This window comes from Chrysochloris asiatica, unplaced genomic scaffold (assembly GCF_000296735.1).
Source record: "Chrysochloris asiatica unplaced genomic scaffold, ChrAsi1.0 scaffold00007, whole genome shotgun sequence".
NCBI lineage: Eukaryota > Metazoa > Chordata > Mammalia > Afrosoricida > Chrysochloridae > Chrysochloris > Chrysochloris asiatica.
The window spans coordinates 32,061,418-32,075,164 of NW_006408525.1; the positions used below are offsets into that span (position 1 = coordinate 32,061,418).

The 13,747-nt window shown below is 50.8% G+C and overlaps 1 protein-coding gene across 1 annotated transcript; it reads left to right on the top strand.

Moving 5' to 3' along the window:
* The first annotated feature begins 1,744 nt into the window (after positions 1-1,744).
* Positions 1,745-3,754, top strand: SPPL2C (signal peptide peptidase like 2C). Its single transcript, XM_006833538.1, has one exon. It carries the CDS (start codon positions 1,745-1,747, stop codon positions 3,752-3,754), a length of 2,010 nt encoding a protein of 669 aa, XP_006833601.1.
* Positions 3,755-13,747: the final 9,993 nt, after the last annotated feature.

A 13,747-nucleotide genomic window follows, 5' to 3' on the forward strand; every position in this document is an offset into this window, starting at 1 on the left:
GCCACCCCAACAGTAGGCTCTGGGCAGAGAGCAGACCTGGTGGTCAGGGACCCAGGCATCCAGGTACAAGAAAGAGCTGGATCTGGGACTCAGGGTGGGCCACAAACCTGTCCCTACAACCTGAGGCCAGGGTCTCAGGGAAAGGAGCCCTGTGTTGGAACATGAGCCAAATCATAGGCCATGTGCCTCCGGGAACAGAACAGCAGCTGGCTCTGCTTCTGGTGGCTGGTGGCTCTTAGAGGACAGGGAGTTGTCACCGCACCAGAGAGAAAAGCTGCCGAGTGCCTTCCAGGGAGGTGGAAGAGGACAGCATGTGAGTGGAGCACAAGTCAGGAGCACTTGTGCATCAGGACATGGGCAGGGAGCACTATTTGGGGAGCATTTAGGTAGCCGCACATGGCTGGTACCCAGATGGCCAGCTTCAGCCCTTACGCCCCTTTCTTTCTGGTCCCAAGGTGTCTCCCTCTCCACCCCCCATTCGTCAGCCCTTCCCTGTCTATGAGTGGCCTGGAGAAGCATAGGTAGAAATCCCAGTGACCTATGAGGTGACATGAGTCACAGAGTGGGGACAGACTCGTGCAGGACCAGAATGTGGCTTCCTGACTCAAAGTCACCTCTTACCAGTATATGAGCTCTGTTTCCAGCTGGAAGCCTGTCCAACTTCAAGGGCAAGACAGAGATTGTGACCTAGAATCAACTCAAAACGTTTGGGAGATGCTGAGATCCAGTGGTATCACCAGCACAAGAGCCTCCAACCCACTCCAGCTTTGTCTGTCTGGGCTTCCCTGGGCCTCTGGCTTACTCATCCATGAAGTGGGTTATTAGGGTAAGGCTAGCTAGGCTGCTGTAACAAAGAGGCTGCAACCATTCAATGCTTCAGGAAGATACTGAATCTCTGTAACAGCCCCCAGTAAGTGCTCCCTGCAGCACCTCAGGACCGAGGTTCCTTTCACTTTTCACCTCTCATCCCATAGGAAATTATCCTCCTTTGTGTGGTCATCTCTGGGTCACATATCAGTCCGTGCTTTGACTCATGAGACAGAAAGTGGACAAGTAGCCCCAAGTCTTCCAGCCTCAGTTTCAGCTGCAAAGGGGCTCACATTACTTCTGCTCAGTTTCCATTGACTTGGTCACGTGGCCATGACCAACTGCAAGCAAGGCTGGAAAATTCATTCTGGCCATGTGTTGGTAGAAGTGGGGGCTGCTTTTGGAGGACAGCTGGCAATTCTGACTCTGAGTGGAGAACATCTTGCAGGGGTGCCACTAGGGCAGATAAAGCATTTGGCACATAGTAAGTGCTCAATAAAATTGCTCAACATCATTGAAGTCAGAGCTCCAAGGAGCTTTAGAAACCCTTATAATCGGATGCCCTCATTTCTTGGCAGATAAAGGAACAGGTCCAAGGAGGAAAAGTGTCTGTCCAGGTCTTCTACTGGATAATCAGCAAAACCAAGCCAGAATTCTGTCTGGGGTCTCTAATCCTATCCTCCCACTCTGTTATCATGCTACCTGGTCCCAGGTAGAGGGTAGGGACCCAGATGTCCTCTCTGCCCAGAAGCCAGGTTGCGGGCAGTGTCCTGGGCCGGGGAAGACACAGCTTTATGACTGTGTAGGTGTGGCCCTGGTCTCCAGGACAGGAGGCAAAGCTGCTCTGTGACCAGGAGCCACACCCACCTGCTGGCAGGGAGAAGTGAGGTTGAACAGCCACAGCCCGAGGGGACACAGCTGTAGGTGGCTGAGGAGGATGGCAAGCCTGGGTTTCCTCCTCCTCGTGGGCTTCCTCCTCATCCTCCTCACCAGCACCGTGACCTGGGGGGAGTATGCCATGGTCCACGTGGTGTCAGAGAACTGGAGCAAGGACTACTGTGCCCTGTTCAGCTCCGAGTATGTCACCCTGCCTCGGGACTTGCGCCATGCCCCACTCCTGCCCTTGCACGATAGCACCATGACACCCTGGTGCCCGGGTGAGGACGCCTTCCACCAGGCCCAGCAGCCACTCCGCCACACCACCGCCATGGTCATGAGGGGTAACTGCAGCCTCTACTCCAAAGGGTGGCTGGCTCAGGGCCAAGGCGCCCATGGGCTGCTCATCGTGAGCCCGGCCAGTGGCCAGCCGTGCTCAGACACCACGCCGGCCTCCCAGGACCCCCACAAGCCCTTGTCACAGCTCACCATTCCCATAGCTGTGCTGCGTTACACTGACATGCTGGACATCCTCAGCCACACAAGCGGCCGCGCCCTCATCCGCGTGGCCATGTATGCGCCCCCGGAGCCCACCCTTGACTACAACATGGTGTTCATCTTCATCCTGGCTGTAGGCACCGTGGCCGCAGGTGGCTACTGGGCTGGCCTGACCGAGGCTGACTGGCTGCAGCGGCGCCGGGCCCGAGGAGGAGGGGGGCCTGGCGGTCACCATCAGCTGGAAGCTGTGGCAGCTGAAGGGGGACAGGAGGAAGACAATGAGGACCCTCCAATGGACTTCACGCCAGCCATGACTGGTGCAGTGGTCACCACGTCCTGCTCCATCATGCTGCTGCTTTACTTCTTCTATGATTGCTTCATCTATGTCATGATCGGGATCTTCGGTCTGGGCGCTGGTACCGCCCTCTACAGTTGCCTGGCCCCGCTGGTGCGCCACCTGCCCCTGCAGCAATGCCAGTGGTCTCTACCTGGCAGTCGGGCCTGTCTGCAACTGCCCCTGCTGCTGCTGGCCAGCCTGTGCACGGTGGTGACCATCGTCTGGGTGGCCTACCGCAACGAGGATGACTGGGCATGGCTTCTGCAGGACACACTGGGTGTGGCCTACTGCCTTTCTGTCCTGCGGCGCGTGCGGCTGCCCACACTCAAGAGCTGTGCCTTCTTCCTGCTGGCCCTGCTGGCCTTTGATGTCTTCTTTGTCTTTGTCACCCCCTTCTTTACCGAGAATGGTAAGAGCATGATGGTGGAAGTAGCCACGGGTCCAGCAGATTCCTTGAGCCACGAGCGGTTACCCATGGTGTTCAAAGTGCCCAGGATAAGCTTCTCAGCATCGACTCTGTGTGACCAGCCCTTCTCTATTCTTGGCTTTGGTGACATCGTGGTCCCTGGCTTCCTGGTGGCCTACTGTCACCGCTTTGATGCCCAAGTCTGTTCACACCAGATCTACTTCATGGCCTGTACCTTAGCCTATGCCACGGGCCTAATGGTCACTTTTAGTGCCATGGTCATCATGCAGATGGGCCAGCCCGCTCTGCTCTACCTAGTGTCCTGCACCTTGCTCACCAGCCTGGCTGTGGCCGCCTGCCGCCAAGAGCTCTCTCTCTTTTGGTCAGGCCAAGGCAGAACCAAGACAGCCTGGTCTGTGGCAAGGCTCCACGAAGCACCTGCTATGGGCTCTGAGCAGAAACAGGAGGACACAGCTGATGTCCAGACAGGCTGCGAGTTTGAAGAGGCCACCGACCAAGAAGCAGGGGACTTAGACAGGAACCCTGGGGAGGACATGGCCGAGATGGTCACCATATCTGAGGACGAAACCACAGGGGCTGATGGCCCCAGTGATAGCTCTGAGGGCTGGAGTGATGACAACTTGGACCCTGATGAGCTGCCCTCCATGCCCCCGGCCGTGCTTTTACCGCTGGTGCCGTTGGTACCGCCCCCCTCAGAGCTGGGCCACGCCCACACGCAGACCCACGAGGCCGGCCTGCCCCGGGCAGGGTTCCACAAGAGGAGGGGCTTCAAGGTCAAGAAAAGCATGTCAACCCAGGCTCCCTTGTGAGCCCAAGCCGTCAGTCAGGGCGTGTGCCTCCCCTGGGGCTGACAGCATATGGCAGAGCAAAGTTACATGTGGCAACAAGAAATCGGGGCATTAAAGAGATTTCATATCACCTACCTAGCGGAACTGTTTCCTATGTTTCCTATGGCGAAGAATCATCAGCCAGCATAAGTGCACGTGCTTTTAGGAATTGGCTAGAACTACAGTCAGTGCCTGGGAGGCACCTGACTCCGAGCAGGAAGTTTGGAGCTTCGACCCCATAAGAAGACAGGTCTGGCAATCTACTTCCAGAACTGTCTGGGTCAGAATTGGCTTAACAGCCTCGGGGCCCAGTGTTCATCCTTTCTCAGATCTCCCTTCCCTTTGCACATGCTGTTCCCTTTGGCTGGGATACCCTTCTCTTTCCAGACAGAAATATCTGGCTCCCTAGAAAGTTCCTAACCATCCTTCAAGCCTCAGCTCATGGTCTTTTGTTAAGCCTTTGTCCAAAGCTTCTCAGACACCAGCCCCCAGTCCTATGTATTCTATCTACAGACGATGAGTATGCGCCTACTGTGTGCACTACCCTGTGGTTGGCACTGTGGCGGCTGCTGTCTAGTTAAGGGAGGCTCGGGGAGAGAACAAATACGAAACAATCCAAGACTTTCCTCCAAACATGGGGTAGAGAGGTTGGGGCTGGGGAGAAAGAATTCAGGATACTCTTCTCTAGCGCTCATACCTCCTTCACTGATTCTAATAGACAAGCCTCTTAATCCTCAGAGCCTCTGTAGTCTCATCTGCAAAATGGGACTTATAATACCATTCCCTGATATGGCACTGCAGGATAATGCACTAGACCACAGGTCGGTTTGAATCATAAGGCCGCAGTTCAAACTCGCCTCAGAAACCCTATACAGGAGTCGCTATGAGTTGGAACCAACTCAACCACACTTAACAACAACAATTCCATGTCTCTCTGGAGGTAGAGGCATGGACAAGATGACCTCGTCAGAACCACACAGTTGGGATTTTTTTAGGCCATGTATTATGTTTTATGTTGTTTAATCCAAGGAAACAAACTCTTCCTAGAGAAGGCTAAATTGGAGGTGAGGGGATTAAACCCCAAGAGTGTGTGTGGTGAGGTGGTTAGCGCTCTAGAGACAGTATGTCCTCCAGGAAACTGGCTCTCCTACTGTCCTGCGGTGTGTCATTGAGCTAGCGAAATAGCCTCTACCTACCTGCGTCTCCTCATCTGTACAATGTAGCAATAGGACCTGCCATGAGGTTTTTGAGGGATTTGAATGAACTGGTTTCTATAAGGAAGACCTGGGATTCCTGGGTGGTACAAATAATTAAGCTCTCAACTACTAATTGAAAGGTTGGTAGCTTGACCTCACCCTGATGTACCTCAGAAGAAACACCTGGTGATCTGCTTCCTAAAGGTCACAGCCTTGAGAGTTCTGTGGAGCAGTTCTACTTGGCACAGGGGATGGGGGCAGTGCCATGACAATAACAAAGCAAGAGCTATATGCCTCTCGGCTCTTTGTATATAATCCTCTTGGTGAAAGTTTCAGAATCAAATCTAATTCCTGTGAGGCCGTCATGGTCTGGTCCCAAATCCCTCCTCTCCCCACACCCAGCACTCTTGCCCCTTTATCACCTCAAAGCACACCCCAGCATACCCCACCCGCCACCTCAGGGACCTCCCCCGGCTGTATCCCCCTAGAATTCGGTCTGGCTGGCTCCTGTCCTTCCAGGCTTCGTTCAGACATTCCCTCCTCCATCATTTCTCCATACACCCTCTTGGATAGGTCAGCTGCAGGAGGGCAGGGACCTTGTCTGTCTTGCTTGTCAGTACAGTTGCAGAGCTGAGAGCAGGACCTGCTTTATGGTAGGTGCTCGGTTTACATCTGTCGGTGAACAAATAAATGGGTTGATCCGGGTTGAGCTTCATGGGGAAAGGGTTCAACAGGAGGAAAGGCCTGTAGCCTAGACCACCTCACAGGGGTTCCTACTGGGCCTTGATTAGTGTGGACTAGACTCAGGCGTCGGGTTAAGCTTTCTGGGTCAGGGGGTCGGAAGTAATGGGAATCTTAAAGCCCCACTGACTAGGGAAGAAGCCCATCCCCCTCAGCAAATAGTACCAGCCATCTCGGACTGTACAAAAGCAGAGTGAGGCTCGGCCAAGACCCTGGCAGCCCTCCCACCGGATCCAGGGACCATCTGCCCTGGACAGAGGGGCCTCCACAGGCTCTGGCTTGGCCCCAGCCTAGGAGGCCTCCCCGCTGTTGACCTGCGTCATCAGGCCTGCCAGGAGTGCTATGTCCCTCAGCCATGCCCAAGGGGGAGAACTGGGCAGAGCTGAGGCCTCCAGGCCCTATTGCCTCCCAGATTAGAAAGTCAGGCCAAGGGACGTCCTCTCCCCGAGGCACTGTGGCCAGCATGGCTCTGAGGAAGCTGGCACAGAGCTCCCATGAGGGAAGGTCTGAGGAGGAAGGCTCAGGGGAAACTTCTCTGCTCCCACCCATCAAGGGACTTGCTATCTTGTGGGGTGGTGAAAGGACCCAGATTTGCTTGAAGCCCCCTTAATTGGGCCTGTGGTGTTTGGGAAGCAGGAACTGAGCACTCACAGGAGTCCTGAGACTATGCCTAGGATGGACAGCAGCCTGGGGGGGGGTGGATATTGTGTGTCGTGTCTGGACCTGTAGGCCCAGTGTCACGTCAGCTGTGCTCCAAACTGGGAAATCATCCTGGCATCCGAGGCTGCCCCCCAGGAGGCAACCTGCTCCCATGGCTGCCTAATATGAGGAGCAACTCTGAAGGGCACCCCCAACTCCTGAGCACAACATGGAAGCCAAGGCCTCAGGTGACCATGCTGTGGGCAGTGTCCCCCCACACTTCAGGTGACCACACTGTGTCCCCCACACCTCAGGTGACCATGCTGTGGGCAGGTCCACACCCGACAGACACCCCTCACTCCCTCACGCATGTTTCCCCGAGAGCACTTTCACCTCCCCATTCACCTCCCCACAACCCTAAAAAGTCTCACTCCTGGAGCCCAAGCTCCCCGCCCCTGGAGGGCAAGAGACGAGCCAGGACCTTTCTTTTCCCTTCCAAGCCTCTTTGAGCTGGGGCTGGGCAGAGACTCTCACAGGGAGTCTGAGGTGTCTAGGCCACAGCATCCAAGCATGACTGCGTGTGAGAATCACATTCTAAAATACAGACTCCTGGTGTCTAGAGTTTAAGGGAACCCCTATCCCTCCCCAGCACCTGCAGATGGAATACCTCTGCAGTCTAACCTTGGGGCTCTTGTTTCAATTAGCCAGGAGGAGAGTGAAGAGGAGAGACATCGGACTTAAATCAGGGCCCAGAACAGCTTTTGCCTCCACCTTGACATTCACATTCAGTCAGGGACCTGACTAGTTCCCCCCACCCACCCTCAGGTTCTAGGCCCCCACCTGACCCCATGTGGAGGCTCAGCCTTCATCCTGTTCCTGCCCCAGGCCAGGAGGAATGGAATCAACACCACCCTGCTTATTTCATTCATCATTATTCCCAACATAGAGTAGGTGCTTGGTCTATTGAATTAATGGATGAATGCATTACTAGCTGTGTGATCTTAAGGAAACAACACCGCTGAGCCACACGACACCGCCTACCTCAGGGTTGTGGCCAGTATTAAGCAAGCCACCCAGGCACCACCCTGGTGCATCGAACCTCCAGGACCGTTGCAGTGTTCTGTCACCGGTTTTTGGTGGCACAGTTTCTCCTGCCTCTCACTCCAGAGCCAGGGTCTCCTATTAGCTATTGATCCTGCTGAAAGATGTGTCTCCAAGAAGAGCTACTCTTGAAGACAGCGTGAAGCATTTGAAAAGTAAACCAGTGGGTGGGTAGGATTTTGTTGACAAACAAAAGGAATTAATCCCTGCAGCTGTTTCCAGAACCTATTTGGTGTTTAGGTGGCTATAGAAGGAGCTCTGGTAGCGTAGAGGTTACGAATCAGGCTGTGAGTCTTAAGGTCGGCAGTTCGAAACTTCCAGCTGCTCCGCAGGAGAAAGATGACACTTTCTGCTCTCGGAAACCCTGTACAGGGTCGCTATGAGTGGGAACCAACTCCACGGCACATAATAACAACAACAAGAATGAAAAGGGTTTGCCTTCACTGAGAATAGGCATTTGATTGCTACCCATAGGGAAGTAGTTCAAACCCACCTTGGAAATCCTATGAGTTGCTATGAGTGGACCCAACTTGACGGCATTCAACAACAGCAACTAACTGACAAAGGGGTCCTGGTGGGTCCCTGGTGGGTCCTAATGGGGTGGCTCTTTAACACAGGTGACCACAGTTCAAACAGAGGTGACCCAAATGAATGCGGAAATCATCCAACAATATCATTAATATCACATGCAAATAAAATCTTATTGAAGATAATTCAAAAACAGCTGCAACAGTACATGAAGAGTGAACTGCCAGACATGTGCACAGGAGCGCCCACACTTGCAAATGAAACCCACGTGACCTGGGCCGGATGACTGGATGAACTTGACCTATACCTATGGAGCAGCAACTCAAAAGAAGGAACAAATCCTTACAGCAAGAATCATTCCCACCCTCTCCACACACAGAGTGGACGGAGATGGGCAACTTGGACATTGGATACTCAAATGGGGAGGGAGGGACTACAAAGGCAAGAAGTGACTGGCTTACAAGCTTTCAAGGGAGAACCTAATGCTGGGGAGCATGGAGGAAGGCAGAATCTCCAGTGGGTACTATTCAATCTGTCTGGGCAGAGCAGATGAAAGGAAATACAGATGGGTAACTCGCAATACTGTAGTGAAGAATGCTTATCAGGACGGATTATGAGGGTTGGAAATGCAAAGCTAGACGTTTTGGAACAAGGAAGGGAGTGATTAATCCTACAGGCTAGGAGCAGAGCTATCTGGGACCATCAACGGAAAAGAGCCGAGAGCAGAACCCTACCCAGAGAAACAGAGATGCCTGAGATAGAGACAGAGATGATGACGTGGAGTGATGAAGCGACTGGGGACTCTGGATCCAGAGAAGGAAAGGGACTATTGGCCAAAAACTGGGGGGGGAGGGGAAGGGGCGGGATTCTAGGGTATACCCTTTGGCTGGTTGATGATGCATGGAGGGGATTGGAACCATGGCAATGAGATGATATACGATGGAATGGATGTAAAACTAAAGTTCTCTCATGTAAACTACCGTATAATTCACAATAAAACATTTAAAAAAAAAAAAAGAGCAAACTGCCAGAAATTTAAGTGGACAAGAACTTGGAACTAGGAATATAATTACTGACGTTAGATGGGTCTTGGCTGAGAGCTGAGAATACCAAAAAGATGTTTACCTGTGCTTTATTGACTACACAAAGGCTTTCAACTATGTGGCTCTTGACAAATTCTGGACAACATTGCAAAAAATGAGTATCCAGAACACTTAACTGTGCTCAGGAGGAACCTGTACATAGACTAAGAAGCAGTCACTTGAACAGAACAAGGGGACACTGAATGGTTTACAATTCCTGTGTGCCAGGGTTGTGTTCTTTCACCCTATTCAATCTGTATGCTGAGCAGATAATCTGTGAAGCTGGATTATATGAAGATGAATATGGCATTAGAATTGGAGGAAGACTCATTAACAACCTGCTATATGCAGATGGGAGTCCTGATGTGGCGCTGTTGGATAAACAGTAGACCACGAAGTCGGTGGTCCAAACCTACCAGCTAGCTACTCCTTGGAAGTGCTATATAGGATCGCTATGAGTTGGACCCAACTCAATGGCATTTGGCAACATATGTAAATGATACAACCTTGCTTGTTGAAAATGAAGAGGACTTAAAATACTTATTGATGAAGACCAAAAACTTTATCACTATGCCTCCGTTATAGATTGCACCTCAATGTAAAGAAAACAAAAATCCTTACAAGTGGACCAATAAGTAACACCATGATAAATGAAGAAAAGGTTGAAGTTGTCAGAGATTTCAATTTGATTGGATCCACAATCAACACTCATGGAATCAGCAGTCAAGAAATCAATCGAAGTATTGCATTGGGCAGCAAATCTGCTGCACAAGACCTCTTTAAGGTGTTAAAGAGTGAAGAGGGACTAAAAAGCGCCTGACCTAAGCCATGGTATTTTCAATTACCTCATATATATGTGAAAGTTGGACAATGAATAAGGAAGATGGTAGAAGAATTGATGCATTTGAGTTACGGTGCTGGAGAAGATTATTAAAAGCACTATGGACTGCCAGAAGAACTAATAAATCTGTGATGGAAGAATTATAGCCAGAATGTTCCTTAGAAGCCAGGATGGCGAGACTTCATCTCTCATACTTGGGACATGTTATCTGGAGGGACCAGTCCCTGAGAGTGACATCAAGCTTGGTAAAGTGGACGGTCAGCAAAAGGAGAGGAAAACCCCCAACAAGATGGAATAACACAGTGGCAGCAGTAATGGGCTTAAGGTAACAACAAATGTGAGGATGGCAGAGGACCAGGCAGTGTTTCATTCTGTTTTGTATAAGGTCACTGTGAGTCAGAAGCGGCTCAATGGCACCCAACAACAACATGTGAATAAACAGCTAACATTTGTTAAGCATTGGCTATGTATTAGAACCACACTGTCTCATTACATGACCTCCAGATTGGAGAGCAAATACAGCAATACCCCAAAAATCATCTCTCAAATCAGCTTCCTGTTCCTCAGGGTTCAGCTTCCAGAGATGGAGTCATCCTCTTCCCCACAGGCTGTGGGATGTGGTGTGTAAGGGTGCCCAGTGGTGAGGTGGTGCACTGCTACAACAGAGCCTGGTGAAGTGGTCCCTCTGCAGTTGGACTGAAACATGGAAGGTTTTCTGCTCTTGCTACAACGTTGAGCTTTGAGTGTTCCTATGCTTCCACCTGCTGGTCAGTAAGATAAGAGCAGGTGGAGTGGAATAGATTCTCTCATGGACTCCTATAGACTGCTCCCTACTTTCTGAGGCTGTAAATCTATAAGGGAGCAGACAGCCTCATTTTTCTCCATTGGAGAAGCTGGTGGGTTTGAAATTGTTTACCTGTGGTTAGAAGCCCAACGCATAAAACACTATACCACCATGGTTCCAGTGGTAAATGTTGTGTGCTGTGGAGTCGGTTCTGACTCATAGTGACCCTGTACAGGGTTTTCCAGGCTGTAAATCTTTACGGGAGCAGAAAGCTTCATTATTCTTCCACGGAACAGCTGGTAGCTTCAAACTGCTGACCTTAAGGTTCACAGCCCGATTCGTAACCACTACGCTACCAGAACTCTTTATAGAAACCCTTTGTAAGGTTCCCAAAGCGAACAGAAAGCCTCATCTTTTTTCCGTGGAGCAACTGGTGGATTCGAACTGCTGATCTTGCGGGTTAGCAGCTCAACGCATAACCCACTAGGCTACCAGGGTTCCTTAGTGGTTCTGTCAGACAGAGTAAACTGCCTCACGGGATTTCTAAAACTACAAATGTTTACTGTAGACTGCCTCCTCTTTCTCTCACGGACTGGCTGCTGGGCTTCAATGTCTGACCTTTCAGTGAGCAGCTGAGCACTTGAACCTCCAAGTCACCAGGGACCGGCAAGTGGACCTTTCTCGGGCCCAGGGTTAACCCTTTAGCAGCTGGATCGTCAGGAGGTGGCGGTATCCTAGAGTAAGGTCTGGAAGAATTTTGACTTATGAAATGAAATCGCTCCACATGGCAAGATGACATTCCCTGACGCTTGTTCCACACCAGAGAATCGGACTCCCAGCCCCACCCCGAATTCCTGGAAGGGGAAGACTCAGCCTCCTCTTACCCCAGGGCATAGAAATTAATCCCAACCACGGCCAGCAAGTTGGGTCAAATTCACGGTAACAAGAGCAGAACTGAGCTCTGGAGGGTTTTCTTGGCTATGATCTTTGAAGAAGCAGATCACCAGACTTTTCTTCTGTGGTGCCTCTGGGTGGGTTCTGCCAACTGTTCAGTTAGAACCCATTGGCATCAAGTCGATTCTGACTCATACCAACCCCACAGGACAAAGTAAAACTGCCTCAAATGGTTTCCAAGTAATCCTTATGAAAGAAGATGGGGTTTAAACCAGTGACTTTTGGTTAGCAGACAAGCTCTTTAACCATTGCACCACCAGCACCCTGTTTTCAGTTAGTTGTAATTAAGTGCCATCGAGTCATTTCCCACTCATAGGGTTTTTAAGGTGGGTTTGAACTACTGCTCTTATGGTTAGCAGTCAAGTGTTTATTCTACAGTAAAGGCAAACTCTTTTCGCTACACAGCTACCTAAACACCAAATAGTTTCTGGAAGCAGCTGCAGTGATTAATTCCTTTTGTTTGAAAACAAAATCCTACCCACCCACCGGTTTACTTTTCAAAAGCTTCATTTTATCTTTAAGAGCAACTCTTCTTCTCCCATGTAAACTAACACATAATTCACAATCAAACAAACAAAAAAGAGTAACTCTTCTTGGAAACCCACCTATCAGTGTCTCGAATGCCCATTTAGAGCCTCTCCAGGTAAGTCTGGACCCCGTTCTCACACCTCGCTACTGTCCCACCTAGGAGAGATGCTGAGCAGAGGAGGTTGTAAAGGAAAGCGAAGTGGCCAAGATGGCTCTACTGATACACCAGGCTGCCAGAACTCTGAGGAGTTGTTCTGAGAAACGCCTTTAAGCAGTTCCCAACAACCTCTTAATAACCTGAATGGCAAAGAAGAGCAGAAATACAGGGTGTGAGGTCTGAATGATGGTACCGACAGGCCCCTCAGAACTGAGGTCAGAAAGGGTCACACAGCAAACCAATGACAAGACAACTAAGAATGCGGAAATGAACCCAAGGAGCTATAAATGGGAGACCAGTAGCTGCTTTCAGTGATTGTTTCATGAGGTCCCAGTTTCCCGCTCATATTTGGTCTTCTTAAAATAGGAGCGGGTTCTCAGGCCCACATGATGGTCTGGGGGAAGCCTTCCACAGCCTGCACTTTCTGACCCAGACACTAATGTAAGTGTGCCCATCATAGCCTAGGCCAGTCCCCTAGCCGTTCCAACGGGAGAAAGGTGTGGCAGTCTGCTTCCATAGAAACCCTCTGGGGCACTTCTGTTCTACCCTACAGGGCCACTGAGTTGGAATTGACACAACTGGCTTTTTAGTTTTGTTTGATGTCTCTTGGTGGTACAAATGACTAATGCCCAGAAGTGCTCTGGAAGAAAGGTCTGGTGATCTATTGTTCAAATATCAGCCTTTGATTTTTGGAACCCAGTTCTACTCTGACACACACAGGATTGACATGAGTTGAAGTTGGCTCCCCGATAGCTGTTGCTTTGTTGTGGATGGAGGGAGCCACATTGGAAAGACTTCAGGAACTGAGAGTGACCCTAGCCACCAGCCAACAAGAAACTGAGAATTTACAGCCACAGTAACTGAACTCTTCCACCAGCCTCTAGAAATCTCAACAGAGAGGCAGCCCCAGCCAACACTCTGAGCAGCGTGCCCAGCCAAGCTCGCCACTCCACCGCAGACTCCCATCCATGAAGCCGTGAGGTACAAGTGGGAATTGTTCCATGCCACTTGTTACTGTCATGTGATGTCAAGTTGATTCCAAGTCATAGCAACCCCACATGTTACAGAGTACAACCTCTCCATGAGGTTTTCTTGGCTGTAATTTTTATGAAGCAGAGTGCCTCATCTTTCTCCTAAGAAGCCACTGGGTGGGTTCCAACCACCAACCTTTCTGTTAGCAGCTGAGCACTTAACTGTTGTGCCAACAGGGTTCCTTAGCTTGACAGTCATTTGTGAGCAGCCACAGAGCTAAAGGGAAAGATTATCAAGGAGGCAAGGCACCGCCCCTGGCCTCCAAGAGCCCACAGCTGAGCGTGACCAGAACAATCAACTCAGCTGCCTACCCTTGCCCTCTATTCCTAATGAACGGCTATGGGAGGATGAGGTAATGCCCTAGTGGGAGAGCTGGAGCTCTGGGAATGTCT

Coding starts and splice junctions, on each gene's coding strand:
- SPPL2C (XM_006833538.1), top strand. CDS start 1,745: ATGGCAAGCCTGGGTTTCCTCCTCCTCGTGGGCTTCCTCCTCATCCTC.